The 22,923-nt window shown below is 42.6% G+C and overlaps 1 protein-coding gene across 1 annotated transcript in view; it reads left to right on the forward strand.

Moving 5' to 3' along the window:
• Positions 1 to 22,923, forward strand: part of TBX4 (T-box transcription factor 4) — a 51,176-nt gene that overhangs the window by 14,305 nt on the left and 13,948 nt on the right. The window contains exons 3-4 of the mRNA XM_024211268.1: positions 3,658 to 3,777; positions 6,159 to 6,306. Coding sequence (XP_024067036.1) covers positions 3,658 to 3,777; positions 6,159 to 6,306 — 268 coding nt within the window. The remainder of the gene's footprint in view (positions 1 to 3,657; positions 3,778 to 6,158; positions 6,307 to 22,923) is intronic.

Here is a 22,923-nt window from a genome sequence, read left to right on the forward strand (position 1 = left end):
GGGGCCAGTATGGGTTAAAATAATAATCTGTCTGGATCTTCATGCAGATCTCAAACCAACTCCAGCCTGAGCCTTTTTCAGCAGTTGGGAAAAGTGTGATCAGCAGTGTGTGTGTGTGTGTGTGTGTGTGTGTGTACACACAATGTGTGTATCTATGTACTCCATGTACCTGTTGAGCAGCTCCTGGTTTCAGATGGGACAGGAACTGAAAGTAACGTACAGAGAGGGATTCTGTGCCCAGGCAAAATGAAAGAGTTCCAAAAGAGAATCTCTCGAGAAAGCCAGACTTGATACAGGTCAGTAATAAGCTCAGCGTTCAGCAGAAACTGTTTGCAGGATCAAGCCCTCAGCCAAATCTCGCTGGACAGAAATTCTCCTGAGGGCAGGCTATGCATGCAGACTTTTGGATGCTTACCAGGACTTGCTAGTGGACTACATAGCCTCACTGTAAGAGTGCGTGCTCCGCACGCAGCCCTGGAGATGTGCTTCCCCTTCGTTTTCTCTGATTGACCATCCAGATAAGAGCCTGGGCAACACTACACAGCACTAACACACTCTCTCTCTTTAACGCTTGAATCAAAACACTGATTGCATTTTTGGGCCCAGCTCCCCAATGTGTTGTGCATCGTCACCAGAAACACATGACCCATGTTTGTAGCCTACTGCACAGAGATATTTACTAAATTAGACTTTGCCAAGGGGTTGAGAAATATGTTTTCATTAAGAAAATTAAAGTGACACGTCCCTGGATAGCATGTTAGTCGCATATTTTTTTAATGCCAAAATGCAGCAGCTAATAATAATGATGAAATGTCCATGCAGGGCCAGAGTTAAAAACTGATACTCAATGCTTTCCTGGAAACAAATGCCGAGAGTTGGCAGATGCCACTGTCTCTCAATCTGTTGACTTGCTAAGTGTAATGCTACCACTGCTAGATACTGAACGGTTTGCAAGTTAAGCAACACCTTCAATCAGATGTGAGTTCCCATTTGTTATCCTTCAGGAATTTCAGCTGTGTATATTATAGTAGTACTTCACCTCTTTGTATTTATTTTAGAGGGCTATACTAAAGAACATTATAAACTCAAGCATGTCTACGCTATATGAACTCCATATGCTGAAGCTTAATTTTAAATGCCATTAAAAAAGCACTTAACATTTACAGTAGATCAGTCTGGCTACTTTAGCAGCTTGGATGTAGTTCAGTATGTGAAATGATTGGGGGAAAAAAAACTTCAGAAGCTACAGGTTATTTTAAAAAAAACAACCCCGATGTCTATAGAATCCTTTACTGGTACATCTCAATAACTATCCAAAATCCTATTTTCTAATTTCTTCTTAAAGTCTACTTTTTCCTTCATTTCATTTTTAAGTGCAATTTTAAGACCTAATTTAAAAAAAAAAAAAAAAAAATCTTGGCCTTCGGCTTGGATTCCTTGTGTAATTTTTTTACCGTGTGAATTGGGCTGTGTATTCACAACCTGAAATGTCCTACTGTATTTATACTGGTGCTTACCTGTGTGAGGACAAGGTTAAGAGGAGTGCACCGTTTATGAATGAAAATCAAATATGGACATTGGTAAACCACCCCTGGTTAGTCCCAGCTAAATACATAATAAATATCTGGAACTTATGCATGGTGTTAAAAGAGTCAATTCAAATGAATCCTAACAGGGCCCATTTTGTTGCCTTCTCCCGGAGCAGTTACAAAATGGTGGCACAGACAGCAACTACCGCTCATCTCACAGGCCCAGATTGTTCAGCGGTCCCTAGCACTCGCCACTTTCCTTAGCCACAAATACAGCGATCCCTTTTATTGGCCTGAAGAAACTTGCTCATTAAAAAGAGAAAAGGGGGAGAAAAGAGAATTTAAAATACTGGGTCTATCCGAGGGTAGGGGAGGGTTCTCTATGCTGGGCCAAGCTATTAATTCAGACTAAACTCTCATTTAAGTTGCTAGGCATTTTGACAGAGTAATGACGTCAGGATTTGGCCCGCTGGTTGTGACGATGGTGCCTCAGGATATAGATATTTTCATCCACTCTGCCCATTTTTTTTTTTTTTTGCTAGTGCAAATGAGCCGTCCCGGCATGTTGATGTATTGGATTGTTCTGCCTTCTTGCTTAAAGACCGTGATGAGCCAGTTTGCGCCAGTAACTTGTTTTTATTAGCTGAGGAGAGGCTTGGTAATATGGAGCCAACAGAAAAGTTACTCATAAGATTGAAGATGCATGGTCCTGCAAACCCTTACTGCTTACTTGGTATTTAGTCCCATGGAAACCGATGGAAGTACTCACATGGATCAAAGTTACCCACACCAGCAAGGGTTGCAAGCTCCTACGCTGTGACTGTATGAATTAATTTCCCTGTCACATCTAGCTGTTGCTTGTTTTCACGCTGCAAATACTGCTCAGTAATGTAACATCTTGGGATGAGATTTTTCTGCTTGTGTAAATTGGCACAACTCCACTGGCTACAACAGCACTGCGCCAACTGACCCTCGCAGAGAATTTGAGTCAGACCCTCCATTCTTAAACAGTATTTACAGCATTCGATTAATGCACAGGAAAGTCAATGGAGCAGCATCTGTTTACATCAGCATAGACTTTGACCCTTAATCTGCCCCCCTCTGTTGGAGAGAGAAAACCTGGGGTCTCTGAGGCAGGGCTCCATGTTGGGTCAATATTGATTAGTAACACTTTTTTCCCCCTCCCATCTCATGTAAGGGTTCACCATAGTATTGTTGTTTATTATTTGTATTACTCTAGCACCTAGGAGCCCCCGTCATGGAACATGCCCCCCACTGTGCTAGGTGCTGCACAAACACAATCTCGCTGCCTAATGGTTGGATGTTCATAATTTCTGATCAAAATTCAGTGCCGGGGGAACTGTGTGTGTAACGTAGCTGAAGTCGACGTACTTAGATCTACTCACCGCGGTGTCTTCACTGCGGTGAGTCGACTGCTGCCACTCCCCCGTCGACTCCGCCTGCGCCTCTCATGCCAGTGGAGTACAGGAGTCGACGGGAGGGTGCTTGGGGGTCGATTTATCATGTCTAGACGAGACACGATAAATTGATCCCAGCTGGCTCGATCGCTATCCGCCGGGTAGTATAGACATACCCTTAGATAGTTCCTTTGCCTCTTTCAGACCCATAGTCGCTGTCAGCACTCGTGCTTTGTGTGCCCTCTGGAAGGCATTAAGCCAACCAGAGTCATTCCCTGATGATCCTGAGTAGCTTTTAAAATCAAATCAGCTAGTACCCCAGATTTTTAGGGTGAAAATCACCTTCATGCAGAGGGCCTGTACAAGGCCCAATGCACCAATGAATAAGGGTCTGCTCACTGCTCTGAGCATGCGTTGGGGATTAAATTCTGAAAATGGTCAATGCAAGTCCTGCGCCCCATGTAAGTCCCCCTTTTGCTCTGTTATCAGGAAGGGGAACTTAAGTGGCGCACAGACCTTGTGTTAGCTCTCCACAGGGATGAATGTCATTCAAATGCCTTAAGTGACACTTAAGTGGTACGTAGTCTTTGGGTGAATTTCACTTTAGACTTTCAGTGGAACCTCCTTTTGGGGCTCCTCTCTGCTGTTCTGTTAGTTTGTATTATGTGTTAAGTTATGTGCTAATGTATTAACCCTTTGCTTTTCATAAGGAGGATGTTTCCTAGCTACAAAATTAAGGTAACCGGGATGAACCCCAAGACCAAGTACATCTTGTTGATTGACATTGTCCCAGCTGATGATCACCGATACAAATTTTGTGACAACAAATGGTAAGAGACTATTTGGTTTTTTTCCTTGGGTTATCAAAAGACAGGTATTCATATCTGTGTCAACTGTTTGCAATAAGCACTGAGGAGATGGTCAATAAGGACCTTCATGGGGAGAAAATACCAGATACCAAAGTGCTCTTTAACCTAGCCATGAAAGGCAGAACAAGAATCAATGGCTGGAAGTTAAAGCCAGACAAATTCAAATTAGAAACAAACTACAAGTTTTTTAATAGTGAGGGCAATTAACCAGAGAACAAACTACTAAGGGAAATGGTGGAGTCTCCATCACTTGATGTTTTCAAATTAAGCCTGGATGCCTTTCTAGAGGACATGCTTTAGTCAGACACAAGTTTGGGGCCAATCCAGGGGTAACTGCATGAAACTCTATGGCCTGTGATATACAGTTTAGACTAGACGATGTAATTGTCCCTTCTGGCCTTAAAAAAATATGTATCTATGAGGCCTTAGATTTGCAGTGGGTTGAGTGTTGACTATTTCTTCTCTAATTATATTTGTTCTGTGGGAAAGAGCCACCAAGCCACCAGGTGAAGATCTGTGGGCAGACCAGATGAATCTTCCTCATTTATCCAAACGGGTGCGCCTTTTCTTGGCCTCACCTGCATATAGTCTCAGAAGAGCTGTTGATGGTGGCCATCTTGGATTTACGTCTTTTGAGCAAAAATACTTGTTGTCCCTCCGGAGATGTCAGTGTCTGTTGGAAATGAAATATATGTGCTTTAAAATAAAAAAATTAATAATAAACCCAGCACCATCAGAGAGTTTTTGAAGTGCCCGCTCTCCTTTCCTGTTGCCATTTTGGAAACACAGGAGCGGTAGGGATCTTGCAGTTCTTGTGGTGATAGGGACCCGTGGGAATTGAGGCCTATCCCAGATTGAAAGTCACAGCCCCTAGAGGTTGGATAGCTAAAATATGGGACTTCTTTGTGGTCTCAGAAAGAGGGAGGACAAGTGGAATTGGTCAGTCCAATGTAGCCCAGTTCTGGAGCCATTTTTATTCTCCTCCCCACCCCACCCCCACCTTTTATTCTCCAGATTTTTCCCCTTTGTCTCTCCTCTCACCCTCTCTCAATGACAGCAAGATCACTCAGCATGAAGCCAGGTTTACTATTTACTTTCCTGCCCATGGGAATCTCATGCATCTTGTCACCTGAAAATCTATCCTTGCTGAAAATATGCCGTGCCTTTCCCAGAACCCTCCTGCTTTCTTTGTGTGGAGCTTCATCTGTTCCACTAATTGTCGATGTTGCTTCTAAGTCAATGGCAAAACTCCCATTGACTTTGAAGGGAGTGATATCCCATACAAATGTAATCTACACGCACATTTTAGAGCATTGTTCTCGTTTTTTAATTGTCTTTTGAGCTAATGCTTGTTTCTGGAGTCCTTGTAGGATGGGAGTCGTAGTCACTGGGAACCTTATGCAACCCAGGGCAAATTTTTTGCTTTAGCCATTAAGTCCTAGATGATGTTAACTCTTTTAATTTAACTTTGGCCAGTCACTAGAACTGTTTTCCCTTTCCATTTTTTATTGCTGTTGGAAAGGCTCTGCTGTTTTTAGTAATACTGCTTTTACTGATGTTTTATAGCAGAAGAACAATATACAGGAAGGGGAGAGTTGCTGTCACATGCTGTATTAGAGCATTAAATCCATGAACAGTAACAGAGCTTTTGACGTGTGAACAAAGGTGGCTGGCAGGGGGAATGTGAGGACAAATCCGTGTCCCAGCTGCAGCCTGAGAACTGGGCTTCCGCAGGGGCTGGCGGGGAAGGAGTCCCTTCCCAAGAGCTTCTACCAAGCTGGCATTGCAGCCTTAGGAGCTACAGTAGCCTCTGGTCTTCTTGCAGCCCTGCTACCTGGATCCAGCCCTGGACTTGCCCCCTGCACTTTCCCCAAATGCCTTCCTCCTCCCAAGGCTGAAGGGAGTCCCCCCCAGAGTGATGTTGGATCCTGCCTCTGCACAGTGGAGCCATACGGTTTCCCCCATGCTCAGGGACCTCTGAGTGTAAAGACAGGACTTGCCCATAGCCAGTTCTCATACAGCTGCCGTGTACTCACTCATACAATATTATGTGTCCAGGGAAAACCCTGCCCAGGCAATGAGAACTGCAAAAACAAGAAAAGAGGCCTGTGTTCCTTGCCCCGCTTTTTGCTTCATCCTTCCCAGATCCATGAAGCAGCAGCAGCAGCATCCTACATTTCTTGTGTTTCTCCACCAGGCCAACCTGTCTGGGCCAAATCCATCTTAGAATACAGACGGTAGCTCAGGATTTGTAAGATGGTTACCATGTTCAGTTAGGCACTGAATTGTTCTGAAGTACTAATTGGCCAGGAAGATGTAATCCATAAGTGCCTTGTTCACAGGATGGTGGCTGGGAAAGCGGAGCCCGCAATGCCTGGGCGGTTATATGTTCATCCGGACTCGCCCGCCACGGGAGCTCACTGGATGCGGCAGCTGGTGTCGTTTCAGAAGCTAAAGCTCACTAACAATCACCTCGATCCGTTCGGACACGTAAGTTTCTGGAAATGTTATTGCCAGAGGTGGGCACAAGCCCCGGTTTGCATCTGAGTCTGAACTTCCTCAGATTTCAAGCCAGCTTGGCTCTGGGGCTCCACTTAGGAATGGCCTCTAATTAATTAACTTTTTTTATAATTATTAGTAGCATTTCTTTTATTCTGTTATGTAATTGAGAATGAAGATGTTTTAATGATACACGATCCAGCACTCACCGCTAACCGCTTTAGTGCTGTTGCATTGGCCTCTTGAAGTGCCATGTGTGACTTGTTCAGTTATTCATCTGCGTAGTGCTATTGAGCTTCTACTCTCTGCGATGGAATTTTCAAGTCAGTGTTTTCAGATGTTTCAGCCAAAGCCTTTGATGCATAGGGCATGCAGAGCATTCAGAAACAGGTTACATAAGCTCGTCATTTTCCCAGCTGGCTTCGGCACTCCTATAAAAGATGGAGTATTTTATTTGGAAACTCTTAATTCCTGTGTATTGCAGATGTAGGACTGGGAAGTTCACCGTTATCGACCACGATACGTTTAATAGCTTAGAACACTGGCCTTTCCAGACTGCCAGCCGTGTGTGCGCCCGCGTAGGTAAATACAGCATCCTGACCAGTCTAGTTTTCGCTTTGCAAGTTGAAGGTCATGTATAAATAAACAACAGTGACTAGAAAAAGTAAGGTTAGATTTTGAGGATTTGTAGAATTCTTTTAATTTTAGTGGTCTCAAGCACTTAGTAACACAGGTCAGAGCATTGGCTTTGCAGAACAACATATGATTTTTACCGGCTGCTCCTTGAAATACCCCTGGTGTTGGGAGGGGCAGCGTGGGGGATGCTGATAGGATTGCAAAGTGAAGGGGAAGTGGGCCTGTCTTGCTCAAACTAAGCATGTAGCCATATGCTAATAGTCAGATCTTCAGCTGGGGTAAGATGTCATCGCTCCACAATCATGAGCTATGCACAATGTTAATTGTCCAAACTACATCACACAAGGATCTTCCCCGAAGGGTTCAATCCTGGCCCCATGGCATAACTCTGTTCCCATTTAAATCCATAAGGGTTTTGCCATTAATGTCAATGGGAGCAGAGGCTAATGCTTTGCATTTCAGAGCATCTTATAGTGAGTAAAGAACAAACAAACAGCCCCCACTCCAAAATCAAGTGCTCTTATTAATATATTTGTCCTGAAATATACAAAAGTTACAACTCATTTGGAGAGAGAAATTATTTTTAAACATACTGATCTGGGGGTCTTTCCCAAAGCCCGATGAAGTCAATAGCAGCCTTTCCAATGACTACAGTGCATTTGGATCAGTTCTATGGCACACAAGGTTTCAACAGAACCTAACAAAGCTCTTTGCGAAATCAAATTTTGCACATTCTCCCTGACTGGCTTGAGCAGAAATAAGGGCTGCTGATGGGACACTCTGCACAGGGAGATTGTATAAGTCAAATAGAAACACAATAAAATTCTAAAACAAACAAAACCCTGAATAAGCAAATCCACTTTGCAATAACATAGGGAAAGCAGAATGCTGTAAGTCCCCAAAATAGTGCAGATCCGGTCATTTGAGGGTCTGTCCAAAATTTTTGATGCCTTTGATGACTTTATGCAAATTCTAAACTATCTTCCCGTTTCTAAATGTCAATGTTGCAAAGATCCCAGTCATCACAATGTGATGCCTTGATAACCCAGCTTTACAGAAAACAGTCAAGCAAAGTTGGGAACTTGACCCCCTTCTCCAACCTATTGACCCCAATGAAATGTGTGTGAACTTCAAAGACTAATCAGGACCATTTAAATGCTTACATTATTAAGTGCAGGCTTCCTCCCCCCCACCCCCCTACACTCTCTTCTTTAGGGAAAAAACACCATGGAAATTAAATGCAAGCAATTACGCTAAAGATTGCATGGCGAAAAATTTCCTCTTCAGAAAATGCCAAAGTTAAGGTCTCAGTGGCAGCAGTAACTTGCCTGCTTTGCACACATCCCATTTTTTTCTCCCAACCCCCGGGTAACTGTGCATCTTAATATATTACTGTTTATGTTGTAAAATGTATACTGTAAAACTTACAGGACGTTCAATGCGGTCATAAAAAAACCCAGGATATCTAGTGTTACTGTTGGAACGTTCAGCATCTGCTTTTCCTGGCTTTTTTTTTTTTGGTAATTTTAACTGTGCAATTTGAACACTGTATTTAACAGACTGAGTGGTAGTTTTTTGCTTTTTTCCCCATTTATTAAACATTTTGTTTGTCACTCCGAGAACACATTCAGATTATGACGGGGACTCTGTTTAGATTCTCTGGGTCAGATCCTCAGCTAGCGTATGTCGTTGTAGTGCCATTGACTATAATCACGATCAACACTAACTCAGGATTTGGCCCTCTCTCCTCATGTAATCTGTCCTCTAAGACTGCCCTTTTATCTACGATTTTAGTACAGTGTATGCTAAAGAAAAATGCCTGGAGTAAAATTTTCAAAGGTGCCTAGGTCCCATTTTCAAAAGCCTCTAAATCCAAGTGGGACTTAGGCACTTAAGAACTTAAATCACTTTTGAAAATAGGATTTAGGTGCTTTAGAAATTTTTAATTTTTTTTTATATGCATATGAAGGAAGGCAGGACCATGTACTGGGTTAGTCAGACTTTTCCTAGCAATGCAGGATATTTCATTGCGTCTGTTACACCTTCACTGACACTTCATAGGGCTTGTCTACACCAGGAGCTATTCTGAAATAACAACGAGGAGTCCTTGTGGCACCTTAGAGACTAACAAATTTATTTGGGCATAAGCTTTCGTGGGCTACAGTCCACTTCATCAGATGCATGGAGTGGAAAATACAGGAGCCGGTATAAATACATGAAAGGATGGGAGTTGCCTTACCAAGTGTGAGGTCAGTCTAACGAGACAATTCAATTGACAGCAGGATACCAAGGGAGGAAAAATAGCGATTCCTGATTTAACCCTTCCTGATTAACTCCATGTGTGAGCGCTCCTATTCCAGAATAAAAGTGCTTTCTTCCAAATTAACTGAATCAGGTTAATCTGCTTTGAATTCACACCCTACTTTATTCCAGATTGATTGGTACAGCTATAGACCAACCTTTAGAACATAAGCTCTTCGGGGCAGAGGCAGTGACTTTGTAGGTGTTTGTACAGTCCCTAGCACAACATAGGCGCCAGTTTTGACTGGGGTCAAGGGATACTACGGCTATGCAGATACTACTAAATTAATAATAATCGCTTTTAATTTCTAGGACTTTGCTCTCAAAGTCTTCACAAACTATCTCGTAATGCTCCCTAAAAACAGATCATCAAACCCACACTGCTTGTTTGCCTTCTATTCCTGCTCTCTAAGGCGAGCCTGCCATTGCCTTTTGTCTTTGATTTTCCTAAAACCTCAAAACCACTGCGGGTCTGTTTCCTCATGCTGCAGTTACTTTCTTTTGTGGTGCACAGAGTGACCCAGAAAGAGGCCTCAACAGCAGCCCGCTCTGGCCCTGTTAGTTCAAGGGAAACGGCTCGTGCCAACCCGGTGTGTAAACGCAGGGTTTGATACCAGCCCACCCAATCTCCGCACATGGAGAGTGAACTGTTAAGTGAGCGATCCTAAACGCACGGCCCGGTTTGCTGCAGAATCTCTGTCACAAGGCTAGTGTGCCCTGCCCTAATCTGCAGCTTGTGTGTGTGTGTGTGTGTGTGTAAGTAATCCCTTTATAACATGCTGTGACATGCAGAGCTCTCGTAGCAGACGTTGTCTGCAAGGAGGCTGTCTTCCTGCAAAATAGCTCTGCTTTGAACTACTCCATTTCTGCATTCACATTTTTTGGCAAACGCATCATTTGAAAAAATGTCCTTACATCTCCCCGTCTATTCACTTCACAGCGAAGTTTTGGGGGGTTGGTTTTTTTCAGGCTTAGCTCACGTACTCCTCTCACAAGCACATAGCGTTGCCAACCCTCCAGGATTGTCCTGGAGACTCCAGGAATTACAGATTAACCTGTCATTAAAGATTGTCATGTGATGAAACCTCCAGGAATACGTCCAACCACAATTGGCATCCCTACAAGCACAGTCTAGGAGTGCTTACCGCAGACACTTGTGAAGCACAAGAAATTGTTCGGCTCGCTCCCTGCTCCCATCCCCAGCCTCCATTTATAATTGTTTAGGAGACGTCCATCTTTGGGGGTTCAGTGTGCAGTGCATATCTGCTGATTTACTTTGAACATGGCTCTGCCTTGGCAGCTACACATCTGGTATCTTATTTAAAAATAAATAAATGAGTAGGCAAATCACTTACAGTCCCCTCACTGAATGCCTTAGTAAGTAAATCCAGGCTCTGATTCTCTGCACTCCAGTACCTGATTAAGGCCTTGATCTTGCAAATAACTTATGCATATATTTACCTTTACCCAGGAGTAGGCCCACTGAGTTCATAAAGCTAAGCGTGTGCAGGCCTGAGGCCTCATTAGGTAAATTAGTTAAACTGATTAATTTAATAAAAAGACCTTGAAGCTTTGCAGACTTGAGCTCGCTCTCTGAACTCAGTGAGGTATGACTGACAATTACTTGAGTTAGTAAGGGATTGTGGGATCAGGCCCTTAGACTATGCTCTGAAAATGGTCAGATTCTGACTATGAGCTATTAACAGACTGAACAACTGACCCCCTAAAACATTCACTGCTGTCTCTTTGGTGAAGACTCATAATCAAGTCGATAAATTATCAGCTGTTGTCAATTCTTTGGATTATGAATAGCGGCCGCAGTATACTAGGTGCTGTCCTGGCATAACAAGGGGCAGTTCCTGTCTGAAAGAATTCACGTTCTAAGGGCTTGTCTGCATGAGAAAGTTGCGCTGATCTAACTTAGACTGATGAAAACCCCTGTGTGGGGAGACTTATTTAATTTGGAGTGGTTTATTTCAGTTTAGCTTAAACTGACTCCTAATCTAAACCAAAAAAAGAGCCTGGTTTGAGCTGAAATAGGTATCCGCACAGGAGTTTGCATCAGTTCAAATCAATTTAAAATTGCACCTTTAGTTAAATCAGTGTGCCTCTCTCATGTGGATGAGCCCTGAGACGTCTGTGGGGAAGGAGAGAGTGAGTTAATTAAATATGTTTTAACTATCCCCATTAGCCTCCAACCTGTGTTTTGCCTCTTTGGACACTGAAATATTGATTCAACAACCAGGGGAGGTCTCGGGTTGAGGTGCTTGTCAAAAGGCGCTGCTGATGCACTTGTTTGGGAGCTTTGCAGATGGGTGAGGAAGGAGTTTGCTGCACTTGGGCATTTGCAAATGTTTATTTTGGATGGCGAACAGTTTGCAAATAAATATGCTGCTCGGCAGCTCTTCATTGCAGGTGACTGAGGACGTGTGGATTCAGCCTTGCTGGTTTAGAGCAAACAATTAGGAAGATTCATATTTTTTTTTTTTTTTTTAATTTAGTCAAGAACTGTGTAGGTAGGAAGGAAGATCTTGTGGCTGAGGCATAGGACTAGGAGTTTGGAGACTTGCGTTCTGTTCCAAGCTCTGCCATAGATTTCTTGCGTGAGCTTGGAACAGAACTGCTTCCCCACTCTGTGCTTCAGTTTATACCTCAGTCAATTCACAAGTTGTGGAGCTTGTCTGTATTGGGGACTTTTGTGCTGGTGTAGCCACACCAATGTAACTGCACCGGTGGAAGCCCCTTGTATTGGTACACACTGCACAAGTACAAAAAGTGACTTGCACAGGCTAAACTGCACCGGTGCAAGTGACCTTGTACATCAGTGCAACATGTCTACACTAGGAGTCTGTATTGGTACCCCAGTCCCCAGTGCAGGGAAGCCCTTAATGCTACACTTTTTTCTGTCGGAGCAATTTTTTATCAGGAAAGGCCTGTGTTTTACATCAGGCTTTTCGACTGAAAAATACTCGTGCTGAATATGGATTCAGAGGACTTCGGTAGCTCAGACAGAGATTTGGGGTCTATTATAGGGGTGGGTGGGTCAGGTTCTGGGGCCTGCATTGTGCAGGAGGTCAGACTAGATGATCATGATGGTCCCTTCTGACCTTAAAGTCTGTGAGTCTATGAGAAGTAAGGTGACCAGATAGCAACTGTGGAAAAAACGGGGTGGGGGATAATAGACACCTATATAAGAAAAAAGTCCCCAAAAATGGGACTGTCCCTTTAAAAAGGGACATATGGTCACCCTAATGTGAAGTGAGCAAGTGCCTGTGATATTCAGCTATAGAGTTGATCAGATCCTAAAGAAATCATTTTAAGCCACTTATGTTTAAAGCTAAAAGCCCTCCTCCTAGAGTGAGACCTTTATTTATGTATTTCAAAACTTTACATGCACAGATGATCAACCCAACAGAACCTCTGATTTGTGTGTGTCCCGAGGCTGGTTTGTGATACAACAAGCTCATTATTTTGACAGATTTGGGACTTTCCTTCCGAATGCCGTGTAAATGACTGGTAGCAACGTACACTTTCTTTGAAAGTACAAAATATTTTCTAAACTTGAGAGTCAGAACGCTGACACAACAGTAAGGTATCCACTAAAATTACTGATTTATTCAGGCTACAATACCCATCCAGCTACTGGTTCCAGATGAAAAATTAGAATTACTCCTTCAGAACACTAACCACGATCTGTTAATTCGTGTAGTGAATGTTATCTGTAATCTGGTAATTCTACAAAAATATGTCTTTATTAAAAAGGACTACATAATTATTATTCTTGCAGAAGGTTAATACAGAGCATTAAGGGAGACCTAACAAATATTTCTATTAGTTTAGATCCTTATGAATGGAATTCCATTGTCTTTTAAAGATTTGAAGAATGTCTGAGTTCTCTTCATCCAGGTCTGGGGGAGAGAGTGCTTACAGACTGTTACAAAGGAATTCTCTGACAGGTTCTCATTCTCATTGATTTCACTAGGGTTTGGATCAGGCCCACAGTGAATTATTTTTTTTCTCTGAGAGACCAGTTTATGTCTAAGCCGAGGATTCACTCCAACCAGAATTAAAACGTGCAGGGCATTGACTTTCATTCTATTTGGGTGTTTCCCCACATCTCCGTCCACAATGATATTTCGATTGCGAGCTCTTTGGGCCCAGGACTGTCTGTCTGGTCTGTGTTTATACAGCACCTAACACAGTAGGGGTCCTGGTCCGTGACTGGGGATCCTAGCTGCTACCACGTACAAATAATACATAATACCAGCTCACGAGCCAAAGCCCAGCCCCAGAATACAGGCTGTGAAACTGAGTCTGGTCCCTAGTCCAAAGGCCACTGAAATCCATGCAAGTCTCTTCATTTACTTTAACAGGCTTTGGATGTGGCCCAAGGGGGAAAACAATCCTTCTCCTAGGCTATTGAACAGCTACCGAGCCACCATTTCCACCCATATCCTTTTATGGCAGGGTGATGGAAATGGCTGGAGGAAGGTGGTAATGTCTCCAGAACTGCCCTGCACAGCTATGTCAGCTGAACTAGTCGGCAGTGCTCACCTTGTGTGCAACCCAAGCGTAGGCTCCCCAAATCATCCCCATGTCCAGGCAATAGAACTGCTCCAGTTCTACTGCAGGCAGGTCCATTTACACCTGCAGAGGTGTGGCTTGGATCTACCCTCTAAAAGTGGCTTCCGTTGAAGCTATTAATGTATGGAGAGAGGCAATAAGCAGTGTAATAACAAATAACAGCATTGGGAGCCTGGATCTCCTGAGTTCTAATCCTAGCTCCGGCTTCCTCTAAGCCGTGGGAAAGTCACCTGAACTCAAGTTTCAGTTTACCATCTGTAAAATGGGTGGATGGTAATGCCATAGTACTCCTCCAGGGTGCTGGCAGGACTAAGTGTTAACGTTTGGATAGTACTTTGCAGAGGAGTGCTAAGCATTTTTCTTAGGGTGAGGGTCAGTTTCCATACAAGACACTGAGAGTATTCATTCAACCACAATGTACCAATTATTAGTATTATTTTAATCTGCGCAGTTAGCCTTTTGATACATGGGGGTGGAGTGGGCAGAATCGTAGTTAGGATATTCACATTCTTAAAGGGACATCCTACTCTTTTAAACTATTTCTTCATGGTGGTTTTTGACCTACCAAGGGTTCATTTCCCTTGAGCTCAGTGGAATAACCATCTTCAGGAAAAGCCAGTGTGAACTCAGGTGATTATCCAGGTTTATTGTGGAGCGTTTTCTGACCGTGCTTCTCAGCACACAGGAACTAGAGTGATTAGCCCTTTAAGAAGTGGTTGTGATAATAAGACTTCTACTGAAACCAGACAGTTCTGGGGGAACTGCCACATTAAACAGGCTTTGCTACAGAGAGACACTGAGGTTAGCTTGGCTGCAAAGGCACAGCATAGTTCAGGCTGTCTCAGAGTTTTTCACCAACCTCAAACCGGCTCTGAACAAACAGTACCATGGCAGACTCTCTTTCATTGGCATGTAGTGACATTTGAAAACTGCAAGGGGGCAAATGCATCACAACAGAGTTGTTTGTTGTTTTTTTAAATAAAAAACTCCCCTGAAATTAAATAATTGGAGATGTATCTTAACCCCCTGAAAGCTCAGCATTTCGGAGGTGCATTTGTTCTTCACACTGTTTTGGAATTTTGTCTCTTTACTGTATTTTTTTCACCTGTCTTCTGACTGCAAGGATCTTTGTACATACCTCTGTTGTTCATTCCCTTGCTGGTGGTTTGTTGCTCTTTAATTCCCTTGTCTTTGTCTTATTTTAAATGCATTTTGTTTTGTGAGAAGAGGACTGCTGCAGTTTGATGTTATGGGACATTCTAGATGAGCTCAGGGCCGGCTCTAACTTTTTTGCTGCCCCAAGCAGCAAAAAAAAGCGCTGCCCCCCGAGCCCCTCCCACCGAGCGCCGCGCCGCCGGAACCCCCCCCGAGCGCCGTGCCCCACGCTGCCCCCCCACCGAGCGCCGCCGGAGCCCGCCCCCCCCGCCGAGTGCTGCGCCACCGGAACCCCCCCCGCCGAGCGCCGCGCCCCATGCTCCCCCCCCCCCCAAGTCCCCCCCCCCGGGCCCCCCCCCCCCCCGCGGAATGCCGCGCCGCCCCCCCACCACCCCAAGATTGGCCGCCCCTTACCAGGTGCCGCCCCAAGCATGTGCTTGGTTGCCTGGTGCCTGAGCCGGCCTTGGATGAGCTATCAGTTGCAGTTTTCTTGATCTGCATCTTCTTGGACCTCTTTAACTTGCTTTGCTGTTTGGTTCTGATCAGGTCTGTAATTTCTCCCCACCTGTTTTTATTGGACTCTTTCTGCAAGGCGTTGCTTTTTCTTACCTTTAGGGCTTCTCTCTCATTTATCTATTAAATTGATTTTTGCATTTTCTGTCTCGTTGTCTAGTGCACTCAGCACATTTAATCATGTCAACAGCCTATTCATCTTCTAAAAGTCTGAATCTTATAAAGTTAGATGGTTAGTTAATTTTTGCAGTTCTACGTTGACTTGTGGGACAGGAAATGTTTCCTATCTGGGACCTGGTATGTAAATTTAGGTGCATGTTTTACCAACAACATTCACATGCCCCTTTCTGGAGAAATTTTGCACGTGCACCATTCATCATTTATTTTGGGCTTAGTGATAAAGCTGTGAAAACTTTGGGCCAAGTTCACTGCTTGCATAAAAGGGCACAGCTCCATATATTTGTTGTACCCACCTACACCAATGCTGAATGTGTCCTGACATCCTTAGCAATAGACTCACCTGATGTCCTTGTTCTCTGGTAGTTTATACTTCAGTTAGATTCACTTTTCCATGATCTGTTGTTTCTGATGCGAATACGTTTCTGTCTAGCACTGTGTTTGGCTGCCCAGTTCAGTCTTTTGGGTTGCTTATTAGGTTGGTTCTGCCAGTAGAAATATCTGTGTGAGGGATTTTATTTTGAGTCTCATTTTTTGTATTGAAACTGACCTGATCCCAGGGATGCAGAGATATTGAATTATAAAGGCCAAGTTGAACTTTTATATTGTCTGTTTTGTGCCTATGAAAAAACTGAGCCTTGTGCTCCTATATTGTATGGGACCAATCGGGATGAGTAGATGATAACGTGACATTTATTTACATAGATAAGAAATGGCTGGTGTGATTCCTGGTTGAGTTTAAATTATATGGCTTGGGATGAGAATTTATATTTGATGTATTAGGTGTTTTTTGTGGTCACACTGTTGTTTTAAATCAATCTAAGGAAGTTGAGATTTTTTTCTTAATATAGAATCAGAGCCTGAAGCCTTCATTCACTCTTCAATGGGAAGTTTGCCTAAATAAGCAATCAGTGAAAGATGTCAAGATTTGCATAGTGCCTTTGCTCCTATTGGTGACGTAAGGCCAAATTCTAGTCATATTCTTTAATGGGAATTTTGCCTGCATATGGACCTCAGCATTTGCTCTGTTTGTTACCATTCCGAAAAAGAAGATTTGCGTTGTTGAAGACTCATCTCCCCCCACAAATGCCGCCACCAAGGCCACATCTTGTGGCTTTTACTCAGTTTTTACTCAGTCAAAATTCCCGTGGACTGCAATGGAAGTTAGATGGAATAAGGACTGAATGAGGACCTCTGGCTTTGGCCCTCTAGAAGGAACAATTTGTTTGCTTTCCTGTTGAATCTTTTCCCAAGGTTCTCCACTTTCTGTTTCTCGCTCTGTAAATTGTCAGGTCACGTATATCACTTGGGGTGGACTCCTCCTTTTCTGCTTGCTCCAGTGTTAGTGTGCAAGGAAACAGCATGGAAGGATTCAGGGCTTGGGCCATGTGGAATAGACAGAACGCTCATGATTTAGCCCTGGCATTAGGGCTCTACTCTCTGAGCATATGGCACCCATAAGACACTTGCTTTTTATGCTGGAGCATATTTTATCCCAGCTCACCTTTCAGGGACATTTAAAAATAACTGAGGTCTACAGCAGGCCAGGGAAGCAAAGAGGCCTTTGAAAGATCTGAACAAAAGAAAAAAGGTTGAGGGCACACATGTTTAAGAAGTGAAGCAGGCAACAGGTGATGCTTTTTTTGTAGCACTTAAATATGGACTATAAAAACCTCGAGTGGCAATGTGTGGTTTATGTGCACTGGCAACAATGCCCTGTGCTGTTTGGGGCATGAGGGTTCAGATCAGAGTCAATTCACTGAAACTAAAACCTTCACAAAAATCATACTCATAGAAATGTAGGGCTGAAAGGGACCTCGAGAGGTCATTCCGTCCAGCCCCTTGTGCTGAAGGGAGGACCAAGTAAACCTACCTCATCCCTGACGGGCATTTGTCCCACCTGTTCTTAAAAACCTCCAATGACAGGGATTCCACAACCTCCCTTGAAAAACTATTGCAGAGCTTAACTACCCTTAGAGTTAGAAAGCTTTGCCTGATAACTAACCTAAATCTCCCTTGTTGCAAATTAAGCCCATTACTTCTTGTCCTACCTTCAGTGGACATGGTGAACAATTGATCACAGTCCTTTTTATAACAGCCTTTAACATATTTGAAGACTGTTATCAGGTCCTCCCTCAGTCATCTTTTCCCAAGATTTTTTGTTGCTCTCCCCTGGACTCTCTCCAATTTGTCCACATCTTTCCTAAAGTGTGGTGCATGCAATTGGACAAAGTACTTCAGCTGAGGCCTCATCAGTGCCAAGTAGAGTGGGACAATGACCTCCTGTGTCTTACATACAACACTCCTGCTAATACACCCCAGAATCATATTAGCCTTTTTTGCAACTGTATCATTGTTGACGCATATTCAATTTGTGATCTGCTATAATCCCCAGATCCTTTTCAGCAGTACTACTGCCTAGCTAGTTATTCTTCATTTAGTATTTGTGCATTTGATTTTTTCCCCTTCCTAAATGAAGTACTTTGCACTTATTTTTATTGAATTTCATCTTGTTGATTTCCGACCAATTCTCCAATTTCTTAGTCTTTTTGAATTCTAATCCTGTCCTCCAAAGTGTTTGCAACCCCTCTCAGCTTGGTGTCATCTGCAAATTTTATAAGTGTATTCTCCACTCCAGGTCCATTAGACCCGAAACTTTATCAAAGAAGAAAATTAGGTTGGTATGGCATGAGATCTTCCTGACAAATATATGCTGGCTATTCCTTATAGCCCCATAATCCTCTAGGTGCTTACAAACTGATTGTTTAATAATTTGTTCCAGTATCTTTCCTGGTATCAAAATTAGGCTGAGTGGTGCATAATTCCTAGGGTCCTCTTTGTTCCCCTTTTTAAAGATGGATACTATGTTTGCCCTTCTGCAGTCCTCTGGGACCACACCCATCCTTCATGCGTTCTCAAAGATAATGGCTAACACTTCCAAGATTGTTTCAGCCGGTTCCTGAGGTACCCCAGGATGAATTTCATCAGTCCCTGCCGACTTAACTACATCGAACGTCTCTAAATATTCTTTAACCTGTTCTTCCCCCACTTTAGTGTGCATTCCTTCCCCGTTGTGGTTAATATTAATAGTGCTGAGTATCTGTCTGCACTATCTTTTTTTAGTGAAGACTGAAGCAAAGTAAGCATTTGATGTCCTCAGTTATTAGCTCTTCTTCCTAGCTAAATAGAGGACTTACACTTTCCTTCTTCATCTTCTTGCTCCTAATATATTTCAAGAACCTCTTCTTTATTGCTTTTTATGTCCCTTGCTAGGTGTACCTCAGCTTGTGCCGTAGCTTTCTGATTTTGTCCCTATATGCTTGGGCTTTTTTTTTAACTCAGCAATTTGTCCATGGTTTCCCTTTTGAAGAATTCGTTTTTGATTTTCACGTAATTAAAAAGCCCCTTTAGTGAGTAGAATTGAGAGCTGATTTAGTTTGTTTTAGGGATGTTTTTATTTATTTATTTAAAATCTGAACAGAGTTTTCTCTCTAAACACTTTGCTTAGGCATATTTCAGGTCTGCAGGCTCAAGATCAGCAGAGACTATCCCAAGGTGAATGATATTTAATTTCCAGTTGGTTATGTGGCGGGTTGAAATAGATTGCTTTTACTATAACTGCATCTCGCTCATATTCTGAGTGGCATACCTGGGCATCTTGGGGGAACCAAGATTCACAATGGGCTGGATGCTAGGAGGTGTGAGAACTGCTGAATACCCTCATGAACTCATTAATAGCTAGGCAAATCAGCATTTCTCAAGATGCTCTTGATACCCTGCAGAATCGGGTGTTGTAAAAGCTGCACTAGTAGCTGATAGGTAAAATTAGGACTTGAGACGGCAACCCCAGAAGAGGTCAAGCACTGCGTGATATTTTGGTGATTGGTTTTCTTTGATCATTTTTCAATAAATGCTGATAAGCTCACTTAAATGAGCGGCTCCCCAAAGTGACCAATTTCACTTTCCTGCACCATAAATATTCATAAATGACTTGCATCGAGTGCTTTAAAAAAAAAAAAAAAGCATGAAAGCCATTCCCAAGTGTGTCACGCTCCGTGCATCCAAAGTAATTAAGCAGAGGATGACAAACACCCTGTTTGTCCAGCAAATATGCAGGCTAAAGATGGACTAAGTTGAAGTTCATCACCTGGAGAGCTGCCCCTAGACCTTTCCCAAACCTGGAGGCCACCAACTTTTTATCACTCGTGGGAGGGACTCAGATTAGGAAGAGAGGCATAAATGCTGACTTTCTCTTGGGATATGCTAAGTTTGGTGCAGAGCTGTGGCCCATTTTTTGTGGTCTGTGCTGGACCCTCTCTGATTTGTTTAGACACCGTTTTTCTTTATGCACAAATGAAAAGGGTCGTTTTTATTACATACCTGTTTGAGGCCCAACTTAACGGATAGAACCATTGAAGAACATGTCCCTCCTTTGCTCTAATGCTCAAAGAGAATAGAAGGAAGAAAGAAATAGAAAATACATTAAAATGAAAGATTTGACATTAATTGCATGATCCCCAGGGACCAACCATAAAATTATGCAGCTTTTACGCAGTTATTTACTATTCAATATAAAAAGGGCAATTGCCATGACAACCCCTGCATCACATGATACATGATACCTTGGAGAAACAGCAAGCGCTGTTAAATCAACTCCCAAAATGTCATGTGAAAGTTAATACATGTTACAATGAGTTGAGGGAGAGTTTGCATTACCGCGAGCAGGCCCCGTGCATACCTAAGCTCTCACTCGAAGGGCCCAATCCTACAAAGTGTCAAACACCTTCAAGCCTTGGTGCTAATGCTACTCAGCATCTTGCAGGGTTAGGCCCCAAAGCAATGTTTTCCTAGAGAAAAGAAAATGAATGGAGCAAATGATGCCATTTGTTTTTTGCCAATTGTTGCTTTTGATTAGAGAATATAAGAAAAAGATTATTTAATTGAGCCACATTAAAGTTTAAATTCCAGCTGCCAACCATGTGATCAGTGAATGGGAGGGGGGGAAAAAAGACATTTGCTTAAGCTCCTATTGTTTTTAGGAGTCAAAATAAGGCTTTGTCATGAAAGGCTCATGGAATGCTAGGCTGGGAGACTATAAAATTGATGAGGCTCTTGATACGTGTGTGTAAAATGTCCACTTTAGCACACAGCTTAAGCACCGGCACAAAGCGAGTGTGACTCAACAGGTAGGTGCGTGTGTGTGTGTGTGTGTGTAAAAAAAATGACTGTCTTTGAAGAAAATGGCTGTAAAATGTTGCCCAAATGATAGAAAAGTTATTGGGATTGTGACCAACTTTGAGCATGATTCCACAATTCAGGAAAGTTTTTCTGTTGCCAACGGTAATATTTCTCATACTGAAGAACACAAGTCACTGTATACCACGTTCACCCCTCATGGCAATGGACTTATACTGGGGAGGTAATTGTCCCTATATGCTTTATTAAAAGATATGAATGTGATATACGTACCTGTAAAACTCTCTTAATAAGATGACCCTGGTCTCACTAAAGGCCCAGCATGTGCATGCTGAGTCAGCCATTTTGTTTTCTGAAAGAATGGTGTATCTGAGACTGTGCCTCAATCTGCCTTTTCCTGGTTTTCCAAGCAACCGTGGATGTTGCAGTGATGGGGACCATACAAGTCCCTATATAAATAGACAGTATATTATATTAGTGACTAAAATGACCTGTAAGAATTGACAGCTCAATGTTTAGAATTTAAGTGCCTAGTTCGGCAACTGTAAGTAGGATTTTCAAGATCACCTAAGTGACTCTCTTAATAGGTCTAAAAAAGCACCTATTCACTTACGTAGATCTCTTTGAAAATCCCACCCAAAATCTTCTAGATTTTAGGCACCTAAATAAAAATGACTTGATTTTTCACAGATGCTGAGCAAATGAGGCACCCGTTAACCTCACTGAGAACTGTCGCTACATAATCAGGCTAATATCAGATATCCAAATATGGCTTTAGCTATCTCACTTTAGTTAACCTGATTTTGAATTTTTTAAAAATAAGATAATAGTACAATAAATACAGCACAGCTCTGAACCTTCTAGGTGAGACTATATACCACGGAAGCTGGATTGTGCTTCCTCGTGGACAAATGGCTAACAAGATCAACAGCACATTTAATTCAGAGTGATAGCAACCAATCTAATCGAGATAAGAGTAAAATCCAGTATTTGTATAGCGAGACCTGTACAGTTAGTAGCATAGCATGTTGGAATGCTAGTTAAGAAGTGCTGTTTTTCAACTTGCTGTACTAATGTTTTATTCATATAGACTTATAAATATTTGTCTCTCACCAGTGTATTTTTAACCATTCCAGACAATAATGTAAACACACTTTTGCTGCTGTTGTTGGGAACTAATATTTCAGTTAATGATCTACTGAGTAATGATCTGCAAAGATAATTTTCAAAAATCTACATTATAATGTTTTACATTTTACAAACATTAATTTCACAACCCACTTAAGAGAAGGAAAATATTAAAAGATGATTTCAGTATTATCATCCCCTATTGGGAAAATGAAGGTACAGAACTCTTAAGTGAATTGCCCAAGGATTCCGCCTGTAAAAGGCCTGACTCTATCAATGCTTCTGATATGCATCCTGCGTAATATGTCATATGCTCTATCTTATCAATTCAATTATTTCTTATTCTTTAGGTTAGTATTTCCACTGATAGTGGTCAGAAGTAGCATTTTTTTTACATTTGTTTTGAGCATTTTTAGACAATGACACAAGACTGTATTTTCAGCAGCAGCTGCTAATGTCATGGTCTGAGTTGTAGGTACCTAAGGGATTGTCCATACAAACAGTTAGATTTACACCCTAGCATGTCAGGAAGGATCTCGCACTAGCCTGCTGTGCACCAGTGGTCTGTGTGGCCTCTGCTACGAAGCACTAAAAGTGCCGTAGTGCACTTTGATCTACCCGGCTTTGAAACAGGAACAGATCAAATCACATTACAGTATTTTTAGAGCATCGTAGCCGAGTCCACACAGACAGTAGGTGCACAGCAGGCTAGTGCAAGGTAGATTTGCACCCAGCTTGCCACGTGCTAACTGCTTATAGAGGCAGGCCCTAAGTTTTCACGTGCACAGTTTTTCATGCTTAAGTTTTTTTAGGGGGTGGTGTACATAAAACCTAAATCAAATATAAGTAAGGAATATTTGTGTGTGCAAATACAACCTGCATGCACAACTCCATGCTTTTGTACATGCAAAACCAAAA

The sequence above is a fragment of the Terrapene carolina genome, unplaced genomic scaffold (assembly GCF_002925995.2).
Source record: "Terrapene carolina triunguis isolate 2854851 unplaced genomic scaffold, T_m_triunguis-2.0 Scaffold231, whole genome shotgun sequence".
NCBI classification, from domain to species: domain Eukaryota; kingdom Metazoa; phylum Chordata; order Testudines; family Emydidae; genus Terrapene; species Terrapene triunguis.